The sequence below is a fragment of the Salvelinus fontinalis genome, chromosome 34 (assembly GCF_029448725.1).
Source record: "Salvelinus fontinalis isolate EN_2023a chromosome 34, ASM2944872v1, whole genome shotgun sequence".
Lineage (NCBI taxonomy): Eukaryota > Metazoa > Chordata > Actinopteri > Salmoniformes > Salmonidae > Salvelinus > Salvelinus fontinalis.
In genome coordinates this window covers 30,685,720-30,713,682 of record NC_074698.1, presented here as the reverse complement: position 1 = coordinate 30,713,682, position 27,963 = coordinate 30,685,720, and the positions used below count along the sequence as shown (strand labels likewise).

Genomic DNA, 27,963 nt, shown 5'->3' with positions numbered 1-27,963 from the left:
ACCTAGTATGTTTGTTCTTTTTCGTTAGCGTTCCCGGAAGTCTCGCGATGCTGTACCTCTGGATTTAGAAACTCTGTGGTTTGGGGTGACGCATGTGTTTTCTGGTGGGTGTGTTCTTTCACGGTGTTCAGTGCGACGTTTCAGTAAAGTTCTAAGATGGCGACGGTGCATCTGAGAATCGGGGACCTAGTTTGGTGAGATATGCATTTTAACTTACTTTAATTGTCTTATTCCATTCGAATTTCATTGTTTACATTGAATCCGTGTCGGAACAACTCAATTCGCGCATTTTCGTTACATTTGATCAGGTAGATGTGACAAAATATTCGTTTACTAACGGTAGTTGTCGATCGAACTCAAAACAAATACGTTACTGCCTGTTTAGCCCGAGTCAGCATAGCCATTAGCTAGCTAGTAAACTACTTAGCCTTGCCGCACCCAGAGAAGTGAAACCGGACGCATCTGTATGTAAATATTGCTCAATCCATATACTAGCTATATCTATACACTGGTTAGTTTAGCTATCTCTAACGTTACATGTTTACTGATGACATCTGAAAAGTGTGTACTGTGATGTTTGAGAAACAACATCAATCTTTAATTAGCCAGTTTAGCTAGCTAACTAGATATTAATCTGGTGACTGTGCCACCCGGGAAATCTTGTTCGAAGCCTATGTTTACTGCGCCGACGAATACAAGGGGTAATGGAATTTATATTCTGAAAATCAAAACCTTATCTCGATAATGCAACGTTTAATCATCAATCAAATGGCAATGTTCTTGTTTTAGGGGAAAACTCGGGCGCTATCCTCCGTGGCCAGGCAAGGTAAGATCTGTCGAATTCAAGCTAGCGAAATCTGGACACCATGGTCGTTGTGACCTAAGAATTATATTGTATGCTAAACTGACTAACTACACGTAAGTGTTATTGTATTTAACTTTATTTGTCTTTCCAGGTCGTCAGTCCTCCAAAGGACCTGAAAAAGCCAAGAGGGAAAAAATGTCATTTTGTCAAATTCTTTGGAACTGAAGACCAGTAAGTAAACAAACAAAACCTACTACAGTATACATCACTTATCACTAATATCCATGTCTAGCTTGTTTCCATCACTTATCCAACTGTGTGTGCAGTGCCTGGATAAAGGTGGAGCAGCTGAAGCCATACCACCCCCACAAAGAGGAGATGATCAAGATCAACAAGGGCAAACGTTTCCAACAGGCTGTGGATGCAGTGGAAGACTTCCTGAAGAAGAAAGAGAAACAGGGGGGGAAAGAACAGGTGAGATAGTTGTCGCCGCCCCCCCCCCAACCACAGACAGGCAGAAAGTAGCCAGAAGAGTCATTTCTAGACCGTTTTCTTCCGTTTCATACCTAGTGAACATGACTGTTAGTCCAAAAGCCACGGGTAAAGAATCAGGATATAGGAGGATATCATGTTGTAGTCAACAGGTGATGTCACCTGGATAACCCAGACACATTTTAGTCATTTAGCAGACGCTCTTATCCAGAGCAACGAGGGTTTAAGTGCCTTGCTCAAGGGCACATTGATCGTTTTTTCTCTTCACCTAGTAGGCTCTGGGATTCGAACCAGTGACCTTTTGGTTACTGGCCCAACAAAAAATTGACCTCAGGTCAACACTCAACTGTTCATCTAAATGAGTTCAACAACAGTTGGACTATGTCACTGTAATACTGAAGTGGAGAAGTAGGGAGACCCACAAGCCTTGTTTATACATTCATAGGTTAGACCAGGGCTTTCCAACCCTGTTCCTGGAGAGCTACCCTCCTGTAGGTTTTCACTCCAACCCTGTTCCTGGAGAGCTACCCTCCTGAAGGTTTTCCCTCCAACCCTGTTCCTGGAGAGCTACCCTCATGTAGGTTTTCACTCCAACCCTGTTCCTGGAGAGCTGCCCTCCTGAAGGTTTTCACTCCAACCCTGTTCCTGGAGAGCTACCCTCCTGAAGGTTTTCACTCTAACCCTAATCTAGCAGATCTGATTCTAATAATTAGCTGGTTGACCAGGTTAGTTACAACTGGGGTTGGGGTGAAAGGGGTTAATGTATGGCTCTGTTATTCCCACAGACTTCTGAGGGGAAAGGGTTAATGTATGGCTCTGTTATTCCCACAGAGCTCTGAGGGGAAAGGGTTAATGTATGGCTCTGTTATTCCCACAGAGCTCTGAGGGGAAAGGGTTAATGTATGGCTCTGTTATTCCCACAGACTTCTGAGGGGAAAGGGGTTAATGTATGGCTCTGTTATTCCCACAGAGCTCTGAGGGGAAAGGGTTAATGTATGGCTCTGTTATTCCCACAGAGCTCTGAGGGGAAAGGGTTAATGTATGGCTCTGTTATTCCCACAGAGCTCTGAGGGGAAAGGGTTAATGTATGGCTCTGTTATTCCCACAGAGCTCTGAGGGGAAAGGGTTAATGTATGGCTCTGTTATTCCCACAGAGCTCTGAGGGGAAAGGGTAACTGTATGGCTCTGTTATTCCCACAGAGCTCTGAGGGGAAAGGGGTTGATGTATGGCTCTGAGGGGAAAGGGTTAATGTAAGGCTCTGTTATTCCCACAGAGCTCTGAGGGGAAAGGAGACTCTAAAGGGAAGAAGACACCAACTAAACCTCTGAAGATCCTAGAGGAAGATGATGAAGACCTCAGTGCCCTGAAAGACCCCTCTGAGAAGGTTAGTAGTGGACACTCAGAAGTGCACTAGTGTGGTGGACACTGAGACATACAGAAGCTGATATCATTTAAAAAGGGCCAGTTGTCCAACACCTGCTGTGGCATCAGGTTACAGCTAGGTGTTAGTACCACTCGCTTTTCAGCATCCTCAGTCCCACTGATTGGCTTGAACTCACACAGAGACCACTGAAGATCTCACTGAAATACATCCCTAGTAGGTTCTCCAGTCAATCTCTACGGGGTGACTGTGTACCCACAGCCAGGTAAATACATCAGACATCTCATTAGATATAGGCTCTCTGATCAGCCCTAGTGGGTTCTCCAGTCTGACTGTGAACCCACAGTCTCTCTCTCCCTGGTAGATGTATAGACTGTCTAGTCTACAAAGTGACTGACATCTCACTCCCTGGTAGATGTATAGACTGTCTAGTCCACAAAGTGACTGACATCTCGTTCCCTGGTAGATGTATAGACTGTCTAGTCCACAAAGTGACTGACATCTCGTTCCCTGGTAGATGTATAGACTGTCTAGTCTACAAAGTGACTATCTAGTCAACCCCACACCCCAATAGGTGAAGTCTATCTACCGTAGTGACTGAGCCCACAGGGTAATATGTGTGTCTCCCTGGAAGCCCTGAGTGACGTCTCACTACACACTAGGGGTCTGTTTCCCGGACACCGGTGAAGCTTAATAATGGACAACAAAAAAAAAACATTTTCAATGTAGATTCTCTATTGAGCTTAGTTTGTAGTCCAGCACTAGACTAGACCCTGAGTCTGGGAAACCACCTCTACATCTAGTAGTCAACCCCACTCCACATTATCATAGTGTATCTATTCTTTAAAGTGACTCCAAGGGTAATGTCTCTCCCTGACAGACCTGACACTCCACTCCACATAATCATAGTGGATCTAGTCTTTAAAGTGACTCCAAGGGTAATGTCTCCCCCTGACAGACCTGACACTCCACATTATCTTAGTGTGTCTAGTCTTTAAAGTGACTCCAAGGGTAATGTCTCTCCCTGACACCCCACTCCACATTATCATAGTGGATCTAGTCTTTAAAGTGACTCCAAGGGTAATGTCTCCCCCTGACAGACCTGACACTCCACATTATCATAATGTGTCTAGTCTTTAAAGTGACTCCAAGGGTAATGTCTCTCTCCCTGACAGACCTGACACCCCACTCCACATAATCATAGTGGATCTAGTCTTTAAAGTGACTCCAAGGGTAATGTCTCCCCCTGACAGACCTGACACTCCACATTATCTTAGTGTGTCTAGTCTTTAAAGTGACTCCAAGGGTAGACACACTGTGATAATGTGGAGTGTCAGGTCTGTCAGGGAGATACATTACCCTTGGAGTCACTTTAAAGACTAATGTCTCTCTCCCTGACAGACCTGTCACTCCACATTATCATAGTGGATCTAGTCTTTAAAGTGACTCCAAGGGTAATGTCTCTCCCTGACACCCCACTCCACATGAGATGTATAGGACAGTTATTCTAGTTTATCTAGTGTCAACAAAGGGACTGTAGTCAACGTCACAGCCCTCTAGACGTATAGGTAATGTAGTCTACAGTGTGACTGAGTGAACCACCAGGGTAATGTCTCTCCCTGAAGACCAGCCTTACACTGCAGATCTATTGTTGGTTCCATAGATGAACTACCAGGGAGTCTTTGATCAACCCCACTGCCCAGTATTAGGCATGTCGTGTCTGTGGTCTTTACAGTGACTTCCAGGGTAATGTGTGTCTCTCTCCCTGAAGGACCTAACTGACTCAGAGCCGTCCAGTGTTGAGCGACTAGGGGGCCTGGGAACTACTGGACCTGTCTCGGGATTCAAATGGGAGAGCAGTGTAGGTAGAACCCTTCATACAGTCTGCCTGCCTTACCCCCTCTCTTCAGCTCCCGCTGCACACTACAGAACACACTGGTTACTGACTGACCACTAGACCTGGGGAGGTAGAACCCTTCATACAGTCTGCCTGCCTTACCCCCTCTCTTCAGCTCCCGCTGCACACTACAGAACACACTGGTTACTGACTGACCACTAGACCTGGGGAGGTAGAACCCTTCATACAGTCTGCCTGCCTTACCCCCTCTCTTCAGCTCCCGCTGCACACTACAGAACACACTGGTTACTGACTGACCACTAGACCTGGGGAGGTAGAACCCTTCATACAGTCTGCCTGCCTTACCCCTTCTCTTCAGCTCCCGCTGCACACTACAGAACACACTGGTTACTGACTGACCACTAGACCTGGGGAGGTAGAACCCTTCATACAGTCTGCCTGCCTTACCCCTTCTCTTCAGCTCCCGCTGCACACTACAGAACACACTGGTTACTGACTGACCACTAGACCTGGGGAGGTAGAACCCTTCATACAGTCTGCCTGCCTTACCCCTTCTCTTCAGCTCCCTCTGCACACTACAGAACACACTGGTTACTGACTGACCACTAGACCTGGGGAGGTAGAACCCTTCACACAGTCTGTCTGCCTCCCTCTTCTCTTCAGCTCCCGCTGCACACTACAGAACACACTGGTTACTGACTGACCACTAGACCTGGGGAGGTAGAACCCTTCATACAGTCTGTCTGCCTCCCTCTTCTCTTCAGCTCCCGCTGCACACTACAGAACACACTGGTTACTGACTGACCTCTAGACCTGGGGAGGTAGAACCCTTCATACAGTCTGTCTGCCTCCCTCTTCTCTTCAGCTCCCTCTACACACTACAGAACACACTGGTTACTAACTGACCACTAGACCTGGGGAGGTAGAACCCTTCACACAGTCTGTCTGCCTCCCTCTTCTCTTCAGCTCCCGCTGCACACTACAGAACACACTGGTTACTGACTGACCACTAGACCTGGGGAGGTAGAGCCCTTCATACAGTCTGTCTGCCTCCCTCTTCTCTTCAGCTCCCTCTGCACGCTACAGAACACACTGGTTACTGACTGACCACTAGACCTGGGGAGGTAGAGAATGCAGGGTTTTGTCCCAGCCCAGCACTAAGCTCTGATTAGCTTGGTTATCTGAGATCTGTATGTGCTTTATCCTAATCCTAACTCAGAGGAAATAGTTTTAGTCCAGGACTAGACTTAGTCTGTGTTGGGGAACCCCCCCCCCATAAAGTTGTTTGACTTGACGTTTGCCAGGATTTGCTAAAGCAAATACAAAGGGAACCTTTCTAATCAAGTTTTAGTGGTGGGCTGGAACAAAAGCCTGCATCCTCTGGTTACTCATCCAGGACCAGGGTCGGTGACCACTGTGGTAGAGATGCTCAATGCTGAGTGGGAGTCCTCTTCAACATGACTAGAAGGAAACAATGTGATGAGGTGTAATGTAACCCCAGTCATTCCTACATGGCAGGAGAAAAGCTAGAGTTTCATATTGGAGATAAATACTTGCTTTTTCTGATTTGAAGTAAACATATCTGCTTCAAAAAATATCAAGCGTTTTAAAGAAAACGGGCACTTATTTTTTTGTAGCTTTTGCTATACAGCAACATTTGCGCATTCCAGAAACACAAATTCAGCATATGGTTATAATAGATTCTTACACCATATGAAAGATGGGCGTCCGTGACAAAGTTAACAGCAATATCAGATGGACTTCAGCAACGACTGGGGATGAATCGTGACGCTAAACTTCTCTGATATTTTCCGCAAGTGAACCATCTTGCATCACGCTCGTCTGTAAGATCTGCGGTTCATCCTGCTGCTCGTGGCAACGTCACATCGCTGAGTCTCCGTTTAATCTGGTCCCTGACATGTTAAAACACGTTACCAGGCATCCAGCAATATCTGATCATCTGTGCAGAGTAGATCTGTGTAGAATGTATTTCTGGAACAATACCTCTATGGCTGTCCCAAATGCCAGCCTATTTCCTGTGTAGGGTATTACTGTTGACCTGGGCCCATAGGACTCGTGTTAAAAGAAGTGCACTATATAGACTAGGGAATATGATGTAACCTCAATCAGGCCAGGGAGTCTCTTGAGAGAATACTACTACTAGTTTTCTACTGCTGCTACTACTACTGCTACTGCTGCTACTACTACTAGTACTAATGCTGCTACTACTACTACTGCTGCTACTAGTACTACTACTACTAGTACTACCACTACTACTACAGCTACTACTACTAGTACTACCACTACTACTACTAGTACTACCACTACTACTACTAGTACTACCACTACTACTACTAGTACTATTACTACTAGTGCTGCTGCTACTACAACTGCTACTACTACAGCTACTGCTACAGCTGCTACCACTACTGCTACTACCACTACTGCTGCTACAGCTGCTACTACTACAGCTACTACTACTAGTACATGGAGCAAAATATAAAGGCAACATGTAACGTGTTGGTCCCATGTTTCATGAGCTGAAATAAAAGATCCCAGAAATGTTCCATACACACAAACAGCTTATTTCTCAGAGCTCGGCAGTCCACTTCTGTGAGCTTGTGTGGCCTACCAGTTCGTGGCTGAGACTTTTTTGCTCCTAGACGTTTCCACTTCACAATAACAGCATTTACAGTTGACCGGGGCAGCTCTAACAGGGCAGAAATTTGACCAACTGAAAGGTGGCATCCTATGATGGTGCCACGTTGAAAGTCACTGAGCTCTTCAGTACAGGCCATTCTACTGCTAATGTTTGTCTATGGAGATTGCATGGCTGTGTGCTTGATTTTATACACGGCTGAAATAGCTGACTCCACTCATTTGAAGGGGTGTCCACTTACTTTTGTGTGTATGTATGTATCAAGAAGGTGATTACACAGCATTATCATTACACAGGTGCTCCTTGTGCTGGAGACAATAAAAGGCCTCTCTAGAATGCCACAGATGTCTCCCAAGTTTTGAGGGAGTGTGCAATTGGCATGCTGACTGCAGGAATGTCCACCAGAGCTGTTGCCAGATAATTGAATGTTCATTTCTCTACCATAGAGCATTTGGCAGTACGTCCAACCCGCCTCAACTGCAGACCGCGTGTATGGCGTCGTGTGGGCGAGTGGTTTGCTGATGTCAGCGTTGTGCACCATGGTGGGATGGGCAGGCATAAGCTGTGGACAACAGACACAATTTTATCGATGGCAATTTGAATGCACAGACATACCGTGACATTGTCCTGCCATTCATCCGCTACCATCACCTCATTTCAGGAAAATGTTGGTCACACCAGATACTGACTGGTTTTCTGATCCACGCCCCAATTTTTTTTTTACGGTGTCTGTGACCAACAGATGCATATCTGTATTCCCAGTCATGTGAAATCCATAGATTAGGGCCCAATGAATTTATTTAAATTGACTGATTTCCTCATATGAACTGTAACTCTGTAACATCTTTGAAATTGGTGCATGTTAGAGAATACTGGTAGTAGTGGGAGGTTAGAGAATACTGGTAGGGGTGGGAGGTTAGAGAATACTGGTAGCGGTGGGAGGTTAGAGAATACTGGTAGCGGTGGGAGGTTAGAGAATACTGGTAGCGGTGGGAGGTTAGAGAATACTGGTAGCGCTGGGAGGTTAGAGAATACTGGTAGCGGTGGGAGGTTAGAGAATACTGGTAGTAGTGGGAGGTTAGAGAATACTGGTAGTAGTGGGAGGTTAGAGAATACTGGTAGTAGTGGGAGGTTAGAGAATACTGGTAGTGGTGGGAGGTTAGAGAATATTGGTAGTGGTGGGAGGTTAGAGAATACTGGTAGCGGTGGAAGGTTATAGAATACTGGTAGCGGTGGAAGGTTAGAGAATACTGGTAGCGGTGGAAGGTTAGAGAATACTGGTAGCGCTGGGAGGTTAGAGAATACTGGTAGCGCTGGGAGGTTAGAGAATACTGGTAGCGCTGGGAGGTTAGAGAATACTGGTAGCGCTGGGAGGTTAGAGAATATTGGTAGCGGTGGGAGGTTAGAGAATACTGGTAGCGCTGGGAGGTTAGGGAATACTGGTAGCGGTGGGAGGTTAGAGAATACTGGTAGCGGTGGGAGGTTAGAGAATACTGGTAGCGGTGGGAGGTTAGAGAATACTGGTAGCGGTGGGAGGTTAGAGAATACTGGTAGCGGTGGGAGGTTAGAGAATACTGGTAGCGGTGGGAGGTTAGGGAATACTGGTAGCGGTGGGAGGTTAGAGAATACTGGTAGCGGTGGGAGGTTAGAGAATACTGGTAGCGGTGGAAGGTTAGAGAATACTGGTAGCGGTGGAAGGTTAGAGAATAGTGGTGGGAGGTTAGAGAATACTGGTAGCGCTGGGAGGTTAGAGAATACTGGTAGCGCTGGGAGGTTAGAGAATACTGGTAGCGCTGGGAGGTTACAGAATACTGGTAGCGCTGGGAGGTTAGAGAATACTGGTAGCGCTGGGAGGTTAGAGAATACTGGTAGCGCTGGGAGGTTAGAGAATACTGGTAGCGCTGGGAGGTTAGAGAATACTGGTAGCGCTGGGAGGTTAGAGAATACTGGTAGCGCTGGGAGGTTAGAGAATACTGGTAGCGCTGGGAGGTTAGAGAATACTGGTAGCGGTGGAAGGTTAGAGAATACTGGTAGCGGTGGAAGGTTAGAGAATACTGGTAGCGCTGGGAGGTTAGAGAATACTGGTAGCGCTGGGAGGTTAGAGAATACTGGTAGCGCTGGGAGGTTAGAGAATACTGGTAGCGCTGGGAGGTTAGAGAATATTGGTAGCGGTGGGAGGTTAGAGAATACTGGTAGCGCTGGGAGGTTAGGGAATACTGGTAGCGGTGGGAGGTTAGAGAATACTGGTAGCGGTGGGAGGTTAGAGAATACTGGTAGCGGTGGGAGGTTAGAGAATACTGGTAGCGGTGGGAGGTTAGAGAATACTGGTAGCGGTGGGAGGTTAGAGAATACTGGTAGCGGTGGGAGGTTAGGGAATACTGGTAGCGGTGGGAGGTTAGAGAATACTGGTAGCGGTGGGAGGTTAGAGAATACTGGTAGCGGTGGAAGGTTAGAGAATACTGGTAGCGGTGGAAGGTTAGAGAATAGTGGTGGGAGGTTAGAGAATACTGGTAGCGCTGGGAGGTTAGAGAATACTGGTAGCGCTGGGAGGTTAGAGAATACTGGTAGCGCTGGGAGGTTAGAGAATACTGGTAGCGCTGGGAGGTTACAGAATACTGGTAGCGCTGGGAGGTTAGAGAATACTGGTAGCGCTGGGAGGTTAGAGAATACTGGTAGCGCTGGGAGGTTAGAGAATACTGGTAGCGCTGGGAGGTTAGAGAATACTGGTAGCGCTGGGAGGTTAGAGAATACTGGTAGCGCTGGGAGGTTAGAGAATACTGGTAGCGCTGGGAGGTTAGAGAATACTGGTAGCGCTGGGAGGTTAGAGAATACTGGTAGCGCTGGGAGGTTAGAGAATACTGGTAGCGCTGGGAGGTTAGAGAATACTGGTAGCGCTGGGAGGTTAGAGAATACTGGTAGCGCTGGGAGGTTAGAGAATACTGGTAGCGCTGGGAGGTTAGAGAATACTGGTAGCGCTGGGAGGTTAGAGAATACTGGTAGCGCTGGGAGGTTAGAGAATACTGGTAGCGCTGGGAGGTTAGAGAATACTGGTAGCGCTGGGAGGTTAGAGAATACTGGTAGCGCTGGGAGGTTAGAGAATACTGGTAGCGCTGGGAGGTTAGAGAATACTGGTAGCGCTGGGAGGTTAGAGAATACTGGTAGCGCTGGGAGGTTAGAGAATACTGGTAGCGCTGGGAGGTTAGAGAATACTGGTAGCGCTGGGAGGTTAGAGAATACTGGTAGCGCTGGGAGGTTAGAGAATACTGGTAGCGCTGGGAGGTTAGAGAATACTGGTAGCGCTGGGAGGTTAGAGAATACTGGTAGCGCTGGGAGGTTAGAGAATACTGGTAGCGCTGGGAGGTTAGAGAATACTGGTAGCGCTGGGAGGTTAGAGAATACTGGTAGCGCTGGGAGGTTAGAGAATACTGGTAGCGCTGGGAGGTTAGAGAATACTGGTAGCGCTGGGAGGTTAGAGAATACTGGTAGCGCTGGGAGGTTAGAGAATACTGGTAGCGCTGGGAGGTTAGAGAATACTGGTAGCGCTGGGAGGTTAGAGAATACTGGTAGCGCTGGGAGGTTAGAGAATACTGGTAGCGCTGGGAGGTTAGAGAATACTGGTAGCGCTGGGAGGTTAGAGAATACTGGTAGCGCTGGGAGGTTAGAGAATACTGGTAGCGCTGGGAGGTTAGAGAATACTGGTAGCGCTGGGAGGTTAGAGAATACTGGTAGCGGTGGGAGGTTAGAGAATACTGGTAGCGCTGGGAGGTTAGAGAATACTGGTAGCGCTGGGAGGTTAGAGAATACTGGTAGCGCTGGGAGGTTAGAGAATACTGGTAGCGCTGGGAGGTTAGAGAATACTGGTAGCGCTGGGAGGTTAGAGAATACTGGTAGCGCTGGGAGGTTAGAGAATACTGGTAGCGCTGGGAGGTTAGAGAATACTGGTAGCGCTGGGAGAAATGACTAGTACAGCACAAACCGCCAACCTCTACGGAACAAACAGAAAATACTTTCCAATGACTAAAACCAAATAGAAACGTGATAATGGACCTACATTCATACAGTTTATTGACTGTGTCCTTGTTGCTAATAATCATTTGAAATAAAAGCTAGACAGTTCGGAAGCATCAAATTCCCCAAAAAACGATGGATAGTGGACTATTTTGGCACATTTTGACAGAGGATAATTAATCCGTTTTCATTGCGGCCCTCCGGGACTCGTGGAGGATTGAATGCGGCCCCTGGGCAAAGTGAGTTTGACACCGCTGCTCTAGTCACACACACAAAGACTATGTATATTGTCTGAGGGAGATTCAGAGTGAATATACACAAACTCAAGAGGACGCTCCATAACACAGCTTCGGTGGAAAGTTAGCGACTCTGTATGTGTATAAAACAAATTTTTTTTTTATTATATTTTTTACATATAAATCCCCCTCTCATTTTCTACTTCCTCCTAGAATTGGATGAATCAACTCGACACTGCATTTGTGAATCACACAGTCCTCGTCTGTGTTACCAAAGCAGGCCTAGCAGCCTGCTACAAACCCTAGCTAGCGTTAGCTTAGCCGTTCAACGACAACACCAGAACTAGGAATAAAAAAGTGTCTCTGTTCAGTCAGTGAGTGAATCCCAAATGGCCAATTTGGGCCCTGGTCACCAGTAGTGCACTATAAAGGGAATAGGGCACTGGTCACCAGTAGTGCACTATAAAGGGAATAGGGCCCTGGTCACCAGTAGTGCACTATAAAGGGAATAGAGTGGTGGTTTGGGATGCATCCAGTGTGGTGGTTTTAGGAGGATGTTAGCAGCACTGTTTGTGTGTAAACTAATGTGTGTCCCTTGAACCTTTTCTCTCCCTCCTCAGCCTGCCTCATCTATGGAGCCTATCAGTAAACGCCTGAAGATTGTTGAGGAGGTGAGCAAGCAGTCTGTCTCAAACGGATCCCTGTAACTAGGGCCCTGTGTAGCAGTCTGTCTCAAACGGATCCCTGTAACTAGGGCCCTGTGTAGCAGTCTGTCTCAAACGGATCCCTGTAACTAGGGCCCTGTGTAGCAGTCTGTCTCAAACGGACCCCTGTAACTAGGGCCCTGTGTAGCAGTCTGTCTCAAATGTAGGGGTGCAGCTGTATGTTATGTAGGGGTACAGCTGTATGTTATGTAGGGGTGCAGCTGTATGTTATGTAGGGGTACAGCTGTATGTTACGTAAGGGTACAGCTGGATGTTATGTAGGGGTACAGCTGTATGTTATGTAGGGGTGCAGCTGTATGTTATGTAGGGGTACAGCTATATGTTATGTAGGGGTACAGCTGTATGTTATGTAGGGGTACAGCTGTATGTTATGTAGGGGTGCAGCTGGATGTTATGTAGGGGTACAGCTGTATGTTACGTAAGGGTACAGCTGGATGTTATGTAGGGGTACAGCTGTATGTTATGTCGGGGTACAGCTGTATGTTATGTAGGGGTACAGCTGTATGTTATGTAGGGGTACAGCTGTATGTTATGTAGGGGTACAGCTGTATGTTATGTAGGGGAACAGCTGGAGGCGTATGTTATGTAGGGGTACAGCTGGAGGCGTATGTTATGTAGGGGTACAGCTGTATGTTATGTAGGGGTACAGCTGTATGTTATGTCGGGGTACAGCTGGAGGCGTATGTTATGTAGGGGTGCAGCTGTATGTTATGTAGGGGTGCAGCTGGATGTTATGTAGGGGTACAGCTGTATGTTATGTCGGGGTACAGCTGTATGTTATGTCGGGGTACAGCTGTATGTTATGTAGGGGTGCAGCTGTATGTTATGTAGGGGTGCAGCTGTATGTTATGTAGGGGTACAGCTGTATGTTATGTAGGGGTACAGCTGTATGTTATGTCGGGGTACAGCTGTATGTTATGTCGGGGTACAGCTGTATGTTATGTCGGGGTACAGCTGTATGTTATGTAGGGGTACAGCTGTATGTTATGTAGGGGTACAGCTGTATGTTATGTAGGGGTACAGCTGTATGTTATGTAGGGGTACAGCTGTATGTTATGTAGGGGTACAGCTGTATGTTATGTCGGGGTACAGCTGTATGTTATGTCGGGGTACAGCTGTATGTTATGTCGGGGTACAGCTGTATGTTATGTCGGGGTACAGCTGTATGTTATGTCGGGGTACAGCTGTATGTTATGTCGGGGTACAGCTGTATGTTATGTCGGGGTACAGCTGTATGTTATGTCGGGGAACAGCTGTATGTTATGTCGGGGTACAGCTGTATGTTATGTCGGGGTACAGCTGTATGTTATGTCGGGGTACAGCTGTATGTTATGTAGGGGTACAGCTGTATGTTATGTCGGGGTACAGCTGTATGTTATGTAGGGGTACAGCTGTATGTTATGTCGGGGTACAGCTGTATGTTATGTAGGGGTGCAGCTGTATGTTATGTAGGGGTGCAGCTGTATGTTATGTCGGGGTACAGCTGTATGTTATGTCGGGGTACAGCTGTATGTTATGTCGGGGTACAGCTGTATGTTATGTCGGGGTACAGCTGTATGTTACGTAGGGGTACAGCTGTATGTTACGTAGGGGTACAGCTGTATGTTATGTAGGGGTACAGCTGTATGTTATGTAGGGGTACAGCTGTATGTTATGTAGGGGTACAGCTGTATGTTATGTAGGGGTACAGCTGTATGTTACGTCGGGGTACAGCTGTATGTTACGTCGGGGTACAGCTGTATGTTACGTAGGGGTACAGCTGTATGTTACGTAGGGGTACAGCTGTATGTTACGTAGGGGTACAGCTGTATGTTACGTAGGGGTACAGCTGTATGTTACGTAGGGGTACAGCTGTATGTTACGTAGGGGTACAGCTGTATGTTACGTAGGGGTACAGCTGTATGTTACGTAGGGGTACAGCTGTATGTTACGTAGGGGTACAGCTGTATGTTATGTAGGGGTACAGCTGTATGTTATGTAGGGGTACAGCTGTATGTTACGTAGGGGTACAGCTGTATGTTACGTAGGGGTACAGCTGTATGTTACGTAGGGGTACAGCTGTATGTTACGTAGGGGTACAGCTGTATGTTACGTAGGGGTACAGCTGTATGTTACGTAGGGGTACAGCTGTATGTTATGTAAGGGTACAGCTGGAGGCGTATGTTATGTAGGGGTACAGCTGTATGTTATGTCGGGGTACAGCTGTATGTTATGTCGGGGTACAGCTGTATGTTATGTCGGGGTACAGCTGTATGTTATGTAGGGGTACAGCTGTATGTTATGTAGGGGTACAGCTGTATGTTATGTAGGGGTACAGCTGTATGTTATGTCGGGGTACAGCTGTATGTTATGTCGGGGTACAGCTGTATGTTATGTCGGGGTACAGCTGTATGTTATGTCGGGGTACAGCTGTATGTTATGTCGGGGTACAGCTGTATGTTATGTCGGGGAACAGCTGTATGTTATGTCGGGGTACAGCTGTATGTTATGTCGGGGTACAGCTGTATGTTATGTCGGGGTACAGCTGTATGTTATGTCGGAGGTACAGCTGTATGTTATGTCGGGGTACAGCTGTATGTTACGTCGGGGTACAGCTGTATGTTACGTCGGGGTACAGCCGTATGTTACGTCGGGGTACAGCCGTATGTTATGTCGGGGTACAGCCGTATGTTATGTCGGGGTACAGCCGTATGTTATGTAGGGGTACAGCCGTATGTTACGTAGGGGTACAGCCGTATGTTACGTCGGGGTACAGCCGTATGTTACGTCGGGGTACAGCCGTATGTTACGTCGGGGTACAGCCGTATGTTACGTAGGGGTACAGCCGTATGTTATGTCGGGGTACAGCTGTATGTTACGTCGGGGTACAGCTGTATGTTACGTCGGGGTACAGCTGGATGTTACGTCGGGGTACAGCTGGATGTTACGTCGGGGTACAGCTGGATGTTACGTCGGGGTACAGCTGTATGTTACGTCGGGGTACAGCTGTATGTTACGTCGGGGTACAGCTGTATGTTACGTCGGGGTACAGCTGTATGTTACGTCGGGGTACAGCTGTATGTTACGTCGGGGTACAGCTGTATGTTACGTCGGGGTACAGCTGTATGTTACGTCGGGGTACAGCTGTATGTTACGTCGGGGTACAGCTGTATGTTACGTAGGGGTACAGCTGTATGTTATGTCGGGGTACAGCTGTGTTACGTAGGGGTACAGCTGGATGTTACGTAGGGGTACAGCTGGATGTTACGTAGGGGTACAGCTGGATGTTACGTAGGGGTACAGCTGGATGTTACGTAGGGGTACAGCTGGATGTTACGTCGGGGTACAGCTGTATGTTACGTCGGGGTACAGCTGTATGTTATGTCGGGGTACAGCTGTATGTTATGTCGGGGTATGTTATGTCGGGGTACAGCTGTATGTTATGTAGGGGTACAGCTGTATGTTATGTCGGGGTACAGCTGTATGTTATGTCGGGGTACAGCTGTATGTTATGTCGGGGTACAGCTGTATGTTATGTCGGGGTACAGCTGGATGTTACGTAGGGGTACAGCTGGATGTTACGTAGGGGTACAGCTGGATGTTACGTAGGGGTACAGCTGGATGTTACGTAGGGGTACAGCTGGATGTTACGTAGGGGTACAGCTGTATGTTATGTAGGGGTACAGCTGGATGTTATGTAGGGGTACAGCTGGATGTTATGTCGGGGTACAGCTGGATGTTACGTAGGGGTACAGCTGGATGTTATGTCGGGGTACAGCTGGATGTTACGTAGGGGTACAGCTGGATGTTATGTCGGGGTACAGCTGGATGTTACGTAGGGGTACAGCTGGATGTTATGTCGGGGTACAGCTGGATGTTATGTCGGGGTATGTTATGTCGGGGTACAGCTGTATGTTATGTAGGGGTACAGCTGTATGTTATGTCGGGGTACAGCTGTATGTTATGTCGGGGTACAGCTGTATGTTATGTCGGGGTACAGCTGTATGTTATGTCGGGGTACAGCTGTATGTTATGTCGGGGTACAGCTGTATGTTATGTAGGGGTACAGCTGGAGGCGTATGTTATGTCGGGGTACAGCTGTATGTTATGTCGGGGTACAGCTGTATGTTATGTCGGGGTACAGCTGTATGTTATGTAGGGGTACAGCTGTATGTTATGTAGGGGTACAGCTGTATGTTATGTCGGGGTACAGCTGTATGTTATGTCGGGGTACAGCTGTATGTTATGTCGGGGTACAGCTGTATGTTATGTCGGGGTACAGCTGTATTTTATGTCGGGGTACAGCTGTATTTTATGTCGGGGTACAGCCGTATGTTATGTCGGGGTACAGCCGTATGTTATGTCGGGGTACAGCCGTATGTTATGTCGGGGTACAGCCGTATGTTATGTCGGGGTACAGCCGTATGTTATGTCGGGGTACAGCCGTATGTTATGTAGGGGTACAGCCGTATGTTATGTCGGGGTACAGCCGTATGTTATGTCGGGGTACAGCCGTATGTTATGTCGGGGTACAGCCGTATGTTATGTCGGGGTACAGCCGTATGTTATGTAGGGGTACAGCTGTATGTTATGTAGGGGTACAGCTGTATGTTATGTAGGGGTACAGCTGTATGTTATGTAGGGGTACAGCTGTATGTTATGTCGGGGTACAGCTGGATGTTACGTCGGGGTACAGCTGGATGTTACGTCGGGGTACAGCTGGATGTTACGTCGGGGTACAGCTGGATGTTACGTCGGGGTACAGCTGGATGTTACGTCGGGGTACAGCTGGATGTTACGTCGGGGTACAGCTGGATGTTACGTCGGGGTACAGCTGGATGTTACGTCGGGGTACAGCTGGATGTTACGTCGGGGTACAGCTGGATGTTACGTCGGGGTACAGCTGGATGTTACGTCGGGGTACAGCTGGATGTTACGTCGGGGTACAGCTGGATGTTACGTCGGGGTACAGCTGTATGTTAGGTCGGGGTACAGCTGTATGTTACGTCGGGGTACAGCTGTATGTTACGTCGGGGTACAGCTGTATGTTACGTCGGGGTACAGCTGTATGTTACGTCGGGGTACAGCTGTATGTTACGTCGGGGTACAGCTGTATGTTACGTAGGGGTACAGCTGTATGTTATGTCGGGGTACAGCTGTATGTTATGTAGGGGTACAGCTGTATGTTATGTAGGGGTACAGCTGGAGGCGTATGTTATGTCGGGGTACAGCTGTATGTTATGTCGGGGTACAGCTGGAGGCGTATGTTATGTCGGGGTACAGCTGTATGTTATGTCGGGGTACAGCTGTATGTTATGTAGGGGTACAGCTGTATGTTATGTAGGGGTACAGCTGTATGTTATGTAGGGGTACAGCTGTATGTTACGTCGGGGTACAGCTGTATGTTACGTCGGGGTACAGCTGTATGTTACGTCGGGGTACAGCTGTATGTTACGTAGGGGTACAGCTGTATGTTACGTCGGGGTACAGCTGTATGTTACGTCGGGGTACAGCTGTATTTTACGTCGGGGTACAGCTGTATGTTACGTAGGGGTACAGCTGTATGTTACGTCGGGGTACAGCTGTATGTTACGTCGGGGTACAGCTGTATGTTATGTCGGGGTACAGCTGTATGTTATGTCGGGGTACAGCTGTATGTTATGTCGGGGTACAGCTGTATGTTATGTCGGGGTACAGCTGTATGTTATGTCGGGGTACAGCTGGAGGCGTATGTTATGTCGGGGTACAGCTGTATGTTATGTCGGGGTACAGCTGTATGTTATGTCGGGGTACAGCTGTATGTTATGTAGGGGTACAGCTGTATGTTATGTCGGGGTACAGCTGTATGTTATGTCGGGGTACAGCTGGATGTTATGTCGGGGTACAGCTGTATGTTATGTCGGGGTACAGCTGGATGTTATGTAGGGGTACAGCTGTATGTTACGTAGGGGTACAGCTGTATGTTACGTAGGGGTACAGCTGGATGTTACGTAGGGGTACAGCTGTATGTTACGTAGGGGTACAGCTGGATGTTATGTAGGGGTACAGCTGTATGTTATGTAGGGGTACAGCTGTATGTTATGTAGGGGTACAGCTGTATGTTATGTAGGGGTACAGCTGTATGTTATGTAGGGGTACAGCTGTATGTTATGTCGGGGTACAGCTGTATGTTATGTAGGGGTACAGCTGGATGTTATGTAGGGGTACAGCTGTATGTTATGTAGGGGTACAGCTGTATGTTATGTCGGGGTACAGCTGTATGTTATGTCGGGGTACAGCTGTATGTTATGTCGGGGTACAGCTGGATGTTATGTAGGGGTACAGCTGGATGTTACGTAGGGGTACAGCTGTATGTTACGTCGGGGTACAGCTGTATGTTATGTCGGGGTACAGCTGTATGTTATGTCGGGGTACAGCTGGATGTTATGTAGGGGTACAGCTGGATGTTATGTAGGGGTACAGCTGTATGTTATGTAGGGGTACAGCTGTATGTTATGTAGGGGTACAGCTGTATGTTATGTAGGGGTACAGCTGGATGTTATGTAGGGGTACAGCTGGATGTTACGTAGGGGTACAGCTGTATGTTATGTAGGGGTACAGCTGTATGTTATGTCGGGGTACAGCCGTATGTTATGTCGGGGTACAGCCGTATGTTATGTCGGGGTACAGCTATATGTTATGTAGGGGTACAGCTGTATGTTACGTAGGGGTACAGCTGTATGTTACGTAGGGGTACAGCTGTATGTTACGTAGGGGTACAGCTGGATGTTATGTAGGGGTACAGCTGTATGTTATGTAGGGGTACAGCTGGATGTTATGTCGGGGTACAGCTGGATGTTACGTAGGGGTACAGCTGGATGTTACGTAGGGGTACAGCTGTATGTTACGTAGGGGTACAGCTGTATGTTACGTCGGGGTACAGCTGTATGTTATGTAGGGGTACAGCTGGAGGCGTATGTTATGTAGGTTTTGCATGTGGGTTTCAGACGTGTGTGTGTGTATATATTTATCATGTATGTCATTGGTTTCAGTCTTAACTCTGAGGAAGACTATTTATACCCCAGAGCCCCATGGTGCTTCCTACATGACACACATTACTGAATGGCATTTATTGTCATACAAACAGCAAGTACTAGATCAAATATTCCAAAAACAAGTCATCCCCACTAGATACAGTATGTTTGTACTCCTCTGTGGTCGGGAACTCTCGATGCGTGTGTTAAAATGGTCGTGTTTTTTTTGTTTGGTCTGTACAGGACACGAGGTCAACGTCTATCCAAGCTGCAGACAGCACCGCCATCAACGGCAGTATTACTCCCACAGACAAACGGTAGGAGATACTGTAATTATATATATCTAACTGTATTATCACCATGTCTCTCCTATATTTCATCAGTAGTACAGGCTGTTCACTCTGCGTGTAATAACAGGTCATGGAATATAATCAGCTCTCCTGCAAGTGCTGTTTTTCTCACGATGGTCTTCCAAGCCGTTGTGGCTTTGAGGAAACTGCCTGTAGGCAACTCTGATGCAGTGTAACTTGATGATGGAGTGGCGTGTTGGTCACTGGCTGCACCCATATAATAGGCCAGGATCTGTATTTACACACTGCTGATATGGCCTAAGATTTCCCTTTACATTACATGGACAGGGGGACCTGATCCTAGACCAGCTCTATGACTGAATACTGGTCCTTTTAGATTACATGGACAGGGGGACCTGATCCTAGACCAGCTCTATGACTGAATACTGGTCCTTTTAGATTACATGGACAGGGGGACCTGATCCTAGACCAGCTCTATGACTGAATACTGGTCCTTTTAGATTACATGGACAGGGGGATCTGATCCTAGACCAGCTCTATGACTCTGAATACTGGTCCTTTTAGATTACATGGACAGGGGGATCTGATCCTAGACCAGCTCTATGACTGAATACTGGTCCTTTTAGGTTACATGGACAGGGGGACCTGATCCTAGACCAGCTCTGACTGAATACTGGTCCTTTTAGATTACATGGACAAGGGGGACCTGATCCTAGACCAGCACTATGACTGAATACTGGTCCTTTTAGATTACATGGACAGGGGGATCTGATCCTAGACCAGCTCTATGACTGAATACTGGTCCTTTTAGATTACATGGACAGGGGGATCTGATCCTAGACCAGCTCTATGACTCTGAATACTGGTCCTTTTAGATTACATGGACAGGGGGACCTGATCCTAGACCAGCACTATGACTGAATACTTGTCCTTTTAGATTACATGGACAGGGGGACCTGATCCTAGACCAGCTCTATGACTCTGAATACTGGTCCTTTTAGATTACATGGACAGGGGGACCTGATCCTAGACCAGCTCTATGACTGAATACTGGTCCTTTTAGATTACATGGACAGGGGGACCTGATCCTAGACCAGCTCTATGACTGAATACTGGTCCTTTTAGATTACATGGACAGGGGGACCTGATCCTAGACCAGCTCTGACTGAATACTGGTCCTTTTAGATTACATGGACAGGGGGGACCTGATCCTAGACCAGCTCTATGACTGAATACTGGTCCTTTTAGATTACATGGACAGGGGGACCTGATCCTAGACCAGCTCTGACTGAATACTGGTCCTTTTAGATTACATGGACAAGGGGGACCTGATCCTAGACCAGCACTATGACTGAATACTGGTCCTTTTAGATTACATGGACAGGGGGACCTGATCCTAGACCAGCTCTGACTGAATACTGGTCCTTTTAGATTACATGGACAGGGGGACCTGATCCTAGACCAGCACTATGACTGAATACTGGTCCTTTTAGATTACATGGACAGGGGGACCTGATCCTAGACCAGCACTATGACTGAATACTGGTCCTTTTAGATTACACGGACAGGGCGGACCTGATCCTAGACCAGCTCTACGACTCTGAATACTGGTCCTTTTAGATTACATGGACAGGGGTCACCTGATCCTAGACCAGCTCTATGACTGAATACTGGTCCTTTTAGATTACATGGACAGGGGTCACCTGATCCTAGACCAGCACTCCTCTGTATACTGGCCTCAGTGTTTTTTGTCCATCATGAAAAGGATAAAAAATTTAAACTTGTATCTTTCCTTTACAGGATAGGGTTCCTAGGGCTGGGGCTTATGGGTAGCGGAATAGTGTCCAACCTGTTGAAGATGGGTCACATTGTCACAGTGTGGAATCGTACAGTAGAAAAGGTACCGCAAGACAACCAACACGTGAGAAAATACCACACAGAATTTACTCCTGTGATTCCATCAGAGCTATTATTATTTAAACCACACTTATTTGGTACATTATTGTATTCTATGCAATAATTCATTTATTTATAATGTAAAGTAACAAAGTTTGGGTTTGGTGCTGATTTTGAGCTACGTCCTGTTGTGACATCCCTTCCTGTGAGCTCACTTCCTGTCTTGTTCCTGTTGTCTTCCCGCTGCAGTGTGACCTGTTCATCCAGGAAGGGGCCAGGTTAGGGCGGACCCCAGCAGAGGTGGTCTCTATGTGTGACATCACCTTCTCCTGCGTCTCAGACCCCAAGGCTGCCAGGGATGTAAGTACTAAGGAAACGGGGACACATCTCAACAGACGATGTTTGTATGTGTGTAGTCAGGCCAGATTTCCAGGCAGATGAAGAAGAGTGAAATGTTAGCACAAACAGACTGGCTGCCACGTTGCTGCAGTTAGTAAGCTTGGTGTGATAAGTATTGTAATGCCTTTTTTTGTTCTGACTGCAGTGACTCATTTATCTCACTACATATGACTCTTAATACCCCTCCCTCTCTTTCTCTCTCGTTCTCTCTCTTTGCCAGTTGGTGCTGGGTCCCAGTGGAGTGCTCCAGGGCATCAGGCCAGGGAAATGTTACGTAGAGATGTCTACCGTGGACCCAGAGACCATCACAGAGCTCTCGCAGGTATACACACACACACAGAGCTCTCACAGGTACACACACACACACACACACACACACACACACACAGAGCTCTCACAGGTACACACACACACACATAGCTCTCACAGCTTGTGATTCCAGGTGTATGCTACTCCCACTGTCGCTAGGTCATCATCACTCTCCCATTGGGTACCGTCGTTACATCATCAATCATCTTATCCTATGCTCTCTCATTGGCTCCTCTACTGCCACACCACTGTCTGATTGGCTCCTGTCTCTGTCTGTCATTAGGTGATATCGTCGCGGGGCGGCCGCTTCCTGGAGGCTCCTGTGGCTGGGAGCCAGCAGGTGTCTAACGAGGGCATGCTGGTCATCCTAGCGGCCGGAGACAGGACGGTCTACGAAGACTGCAGCTCCTGTTTCCAGGCCATGGGCAAGACCTCATTCTTCCTAGGTAGATGGTCTGAGTTTTACGGGTGTCTTATCTCAGGGCTATCCAATGTCCTGTGTGTTATCAGGTGAAGCAGGCTAACGTGTGTGTGTTTTATCAGGTGAGGTGGGTAACGCAGCGAGGATGATGCTGATCCTCAACATGGTACAGGGAAGCTTCATGGCAACCATCGCCGAGGGGCTGACCCTAGCCCAGGCCACAGGCCAATCACAGCATACCTTCCTGGACATCCTGTCTCAGGGTCAGATGGCCAGCACCTTCGTGGACCAAAAATGCCAGAGTGAGTCAGAAACAAAAGCCCTACCGAGTCGGAAAAACAAAAGCCCCGCCGAGTCGGAAAAACAAAAGCCCCGCCGAGTCGGAAAAACAAAAGCCCCGCCGAGTCGGAAAAACAAAAGCCCCGCCGAGTCGGAAAAACAAAAGCCCCGCCGAGTCGGAAAAACAAAAGCCCCGCCGAGTCGGAAAAACAAAAGCCCCGCCGAGTCGGAAAAACAAAAGCCCCGCCGAGTCGGAAAAACAAAAGCCCCGCCGAGTCGGAAAAACAAAAGCCCCGCCGAGTCGGTCAGCAGAAAATACATGTCTTCCATGGCACCCTATTCCCTATATAGTGCACTAGTTTAGACCAGGGGCAAATTGGAAACTCGGAGCATAGTGAATTCAACACTTGCACAAGCAACGTGCTAGAGGCGTCACTACAGACCCTGGTTCAATCCCGGGCTGTATCACAACCAACCGTGATCGGGAGTCTCATAGGGTGGCGCTCAATTGGCCCAGCATTGTCCAGTTAAGGGAGGGTTTGGCCAGGGTAGGCAGTCATTGAAAATAAGAATTTGTTCTTAACTGACTTGCCTAGTTAAAGGTAAAATACATTTTTTGAAACTTGTCTTGTTTGGGGCAAGTGTTATCCCTAAAAGTATGACTCGTTTAGTAAAAGATGTGGAAGTATTGATGGATACAGAAGTTCCCCTGATTGTTCCATGTTCATGTTGTAATGCCTTCCTCGTCTATGATTTAAACTATTCAAAATGTTACATTTGTTTCATTACATCTCCACTGGTAATGATGAGGTCTTTCCCCCCGGATCTTTCCAGATATCCTACAGGGCAACTTCAAACCAGACTACTATTTGAAACACATTCAGAAGGATCTGAGGCTAGCCATCTCCATGGGCGACACAGCCAATCACCCGACCCCTATGGCTGCAGCAGCCAATGAGGTAAGACGTTGTTGGATTGACACACAAAATGGCCGCCAATGAGATTCCAAATGGCATTGGGGGTAGATCTTAACTGTTTCAAACGGAATAAATGTCCACATACCCATAGACATTTTACCCATATTGTTAGCCCAGCACCTACAGTATATAAAATGGGATATACGTATTCTACATAAGGTATGTCAACATTACTATGATATATAATAACATGTCGCTGTGGGACCACGGGTTCCTAACCTGTCGCTGTGGGAACACGGGTTCCTAACCTGTCGCTGTGGGAACACGGGTTCCTAACCTGTCGCTGTGGGAACACGGGTTCCTAACCTGTCGCTGTGGGAACACGGGTTCCTAACCTGTCGCTGTGGGAACACGGGTTCCTAACCTGTCGCTGTGGGAACACGGGTTCCTAACCTGTCGCTGTGGGAACACGGGTTCCTAACCTGTCGCTGTGGGAACACGGGTTCCTAACCTGTCGCTGTGGGAACACGGGTTCCTAACCTGTCGCTGTGGGAACACGGGTTCCTAACCTGTCGCTGTGGGAACACCAGAGTGTCAGGGGTCCAGTACTTCTGGTATCGTTTCTCTGTTCACTCTTTGGGGACATACTGATACTGGGGGGGGGGCATACTGATACTGAGGGGGGGACATACAGACACGGGGGGGGGGGGGGGGGGGGCATACAGTCGCTGAGGGACACGACGCCCCTGGGACGCAGACACTGAGGGGGGGACATACAGTCGCTGAGGGGGGGGACATAGTCGCCAAAGGGACGCAGACACTGAGGGGGGGACATACAGACACGGGGGGGGGGGGGGGGCAGACATACAGTCGCTGAGGGACACGAAGCCCCTGGGACGCAGGCACTAAGGGGGGGGACATACAGACACTGAGGGGGGGACATACAGACACTGAGGGGGGGACATACAGACACTGAGGGGGGGACATACAGACACTGAGGGGGGGACATACAGTCGCTGAGGGACGCAGACACTGATTGAAAACTCATATTTACCAGAGAAGAATCAGACTTGCTACAAGACCATCTCATGTTTTCTAATCCAGTGACATTGTTTCTTTTGGAACACCTCTCCTATTCTTTGGACCAAATTCTGTTTCCGTGAACAATAAAGTTATGTTTTGTATCACTTTATGACAACGTTACTTCTTGATACATAGTAACCATGTTTTTCTGTCTCATCTGTAGGTCTACAAGAGGGCTAAAGCACTGGACCAGTCAGACAACGACATGTCAGCTGTCTACAGAGCCTACATTCACTAAACCTCCTGAAGAGTCTCTCCCCGACCTGTCCTTTCCCCGACCTGTCCTTTCCCCGACCTGTCCTTTCCCCGACCTGTCCTTTCCCCGACCTGTCCTTTCCCCGGCCGGTCCTTTCCCCGACCTGTCCTTTCCCCGACCTGTCCTTTCCCCGACCTGTCCTTTCCCCGACCTGTCCTTTCCCCGACCTGTCCTTTCCCCGACCTGTCCTTTCCCCGACCTGTCCTTTCCCCGGCCGGTCCTTTCCCCGGCCGGTCCTTTCCCCGGCCGGTCCTTTCCCCGACCGGTCCTTTCCCCGACCCGTCCTCTCCTTTCCCCGACCTCTCCTTTCCCCGACCCGTCCTTTCCCCGACCCGTCCTTTCCCCGACCCGTCCTCTCCCCGACCCGACCTCTCCTCTCCTCTGGACCACACTTATCTTTTATAAATTTTTATTCCCATTTTATTAATTATTTTTGCCTGGCACCAGAGATATTGGTGTACTTCCCAAATGCCATCCTATTTCCTATATAGTACACTACTTTTGACCAGGGTCCATGATTTCCTCGTGAATGAAGCTGAATACTCTGCCGAATCAGGGCCCATAGGGCTCTGGTCAGAAGTAGTGCACTACATGGGGGAATAGTATGTCGTCTGGGAGGCAGCTATTCCTTCCCGGTAACGTGATGGGAACCTCTAACTAGTCCACCTGGAACATTGCACTGACTGAGGGTTCTAATGATGCTAGAAGAATGGTAGCTTCCACCCCCCCCCCTTCACATCTTTGCGTTTTGTTGTCGATAGTGCTGGTCAGGTTTCTGATGGTAAAGTACTGCAGGGTGTTCAGAAGAGATTTTGGGATGCGGCCCCCATTGCTGACGGTAAGATGTTCAGAAGTGATTTGGAACGCGACACATTGCCCCTGTTGCTGTCGGGTGGGTTTTGAAGCTGCACGGGCCATGGATTAATTTATCACTCTTTCTCTTTCTTTGCGTTTTATTTAATTCTATGTGTGAAAAATGTCATCTTTAATTAGAATGTCCAGAATTTCATCTAAACGTATAAAGCTGTTGATATTATCTTTTAAAAAGAGAGCGAAGGCTTGAGGAGCACCGAGAGGAATAATGCCACTGCATTGCCTTAATATTGGAACCATTTGAAATCTTCTGACATGTATTTATTTATTTTTAGACGCTCTAGATCTCTCTATTCTACTTCTCTTTTGGTGCAGTTTGGCCTGGAGTTGTTTCCGTAGTTGTCTGAATCTGAACAGTGTTTGGTTTGTTGTGTTAGCCTGTTAGAGAACCTGCTCCCTTAAGGTTATATTAATAAGGTTATTCTGATGCCTTGTAATACAGTAATGACTTAATCCGTCTTCTAACCGGGATTCATCCCTAATGGCACCCTACTCCCTTTATAGTGAACTCATTTAGACCAGAACTCTGATCAAAAGTAGTGCGTTAGATAGGGAATAGGGTTCCATTTGGACACATCCCGGGACATTAAGGTGATCATGTTTAAAACCCATGCAGTGGTCTAACGTTATTAAACACAGGCAAGTTGATCACTTTTTATTGTACATGTGTGTTTTGGACCCACGTTGCTTAGCGACCTGTTTGTATTTTAACATGACTATAGATCGCTTGGCTTGATGACTTGGGTTATTGCACCACAACAGTTCCCCTTTGCAGTGGGGGATAGATTAGCCTGGGTCCCCGTCTGTTTGTGCCGTCATGCCAACTCCTTGTCATATCCAACATGTTGGGCTTGACAAGTACAGCAAGGAAGTGGGGCAAGACCACAAACAGATCTGGGATCAGACTAAGGAGGAAAGATTTATTTATTACCAGATCAATCACCATATAGGAAACTGTCGAACTACAGAATGTGCATTTCAGTTGAATCATAACCACTCCCTGAGATTCAAGCCCCAAACTACAACCTTTTACGTTCTCCTTAAAAGGGATACCTGGCAGGGCCATGAGAAGACAGGCAATTGTTACCTGAATGGCAGTGGGGGGATTTAGGTCACATAAAACATAACAAAATAATTTACTTTAAAGAGAATGAGTTACCATCGAAAGACCTCGTAACCTGCTTGAGGTGGGTTATTGTCGTGGCAAAACAAAATTTTGCTCACTTTCAATAATGATTTTATCCCTTTCTGTTTTAGTTCATTTTGATTTGAAAAAAATTTGAAACTATTCAACTCTTTGTAAAACACAATTGAACATGTATAACCTCTGATTTTGGTTGAATATCATTTTCATGTCGCAAGGTCTTGATCATCCCATTTGTAGAAGTAGATTTTCCTTTTGGCCTACAAGATGTAAATTAAGTTTTAGGGTTCATTTGTTTAAACACGGAAATAGTTTAAAGATTTAAGAAGTATGTTTTTAGTAGGAAACATTCAAACAAATGACTTGTAAATAGCCCATATTGGTTGAGTGGATGTACGCTTTCTAAATAAAGGGTAATATAAAATACTTTTGGTTAGACTCCTCTACTGACTGTCAATCATCTGATGTGTCCCAAATGGCATCATATTCCCTATATAGTGACCCTGGACTAAAGTAGTGCGCTACCCTATGGTCCGTGGACTAAAGTAGTGCACTACCCTATGGTCCTTGGTCTAAAGTAGTGCACTACCCTATGAACCCTGGTCTAAAGTAGTGCACTACATAGGGAATAGGGTACCATATGAAACACTGTCTTAATAATACTGTAGATTGTTCTGTTCAGTGTTTGCTGTTTTAAATTAATATCTTGTAAACATTGTCTTTACGTGGCTTATACAGGTGATGTTGAAATTACTGTTGGGCCCTTTTTTTGTGCAGGGCCAGGCAGGGACGGTGAAACTGTATGGATTTGGGATATTTATGTGAAACATCAAGGCTTTTTGTGCAGTTTATTAAATCCTCTCCTGATTTAAATTGTGTGTTATCATGAAACTCTCTTACACACGCACACAGTAGTGA

At 47.3% G+C, this 27,963-nt stretch overlaps 2 protein-coding genes and 1 non-coding gene across 11 annotated transcripts; all 3 read left to right on the top strand.

The window, feature by feature from the left end:
• Positions 1-116: 116 nt before the first annotated feature.
• On the top strand, positions 117-27,918 carry LOC129833709 (cytokine-like nuclear factor N-PAC). 5 transcript variants are annotated; one of them, XM_055898482.1, is made up of 15 exons: positions 118-194; positions 790-826; positions 957-1,036; positions 1,132-1,279; positions 2,572-2,682; positions 4,451-4,540; positions 12,061-12,111; positions 19,401-19,474; positions 21,269-21,389; positions 21,614-21,724; positions 21,984-22,085; positions 22,356-22,518; positions 22,616-22,795; positions 23,607-23,731; positions 24,936-27,918. In XM_055898482.1, exons 1-15 carry the CDS (start codon positions 157-159, stop codon positions 25,008-25,010), a joined length of 1,506 nt encoding a protein of 501 aa, XP_055754457.1. In that variant the 5' UTR covers positions 118-156; the 3' UTR covers positions 25,011-27,918. The 5 variants fall into 5 exon arrangements, with proteins under 5 accessions (XP_055754459.1, XP_055754457.1, XP_055754460.1 ...); XM_055898483.1 differs by having other exon boundaries at positions 119-194; positions 21,269-21,368; XM_055898484.1 differs by lacking the exon at positions 12,061-12,111 and having other exon boundaries at positions 117-194.
• On the top strand, positions 4,547-12,054 carry LOC129833705 (fibrinogen alpha-1 chain-like). 5 transcript variants are annotated; one of them, XM_055898472.1, is made up of 3 exons: positions 4,547-8,381; positions 8,652-8,786; positions 8,841-12,054. In XM_055898472.1, the coding sequence occupies exons 1-3, from the start codon at positions 8,056-8,058 to the stop codon at positions 11,158-11,160; spliced, it is 2,781 nt and encodes a 926-aa protein (XP_055754447.1). In that variant the 5' UTR covers positions 4,547-8,055; the 3' UTR covers positions 11,161-12,054. The 5 variants fall into 5 exon arrangements, with proteins under 5 accessions (XP_055754447.1, XP_055754450.1, XP_055754449.1 ...); XM_055898475.1 differs by having other exon boundaries at positions 8,652-8,840; positions 9,429-12,054; XM_055898474.1 differs by having other exon boundaries at positions 4,547-8,192; positions 8,652-12,054.
• LOC129834053 (small nucleolar RNA SNORD35) lies at positions 19,599-19,682 on the top strand. The gene has a single exon (XR_008756182.1). It is a non-coding gene; the product is annotated as a small nucleolar RNA SNORD35 (small nucleolar RNA).
• Positions 27,919-27,963: the final 45 nt, after the last annotated feature.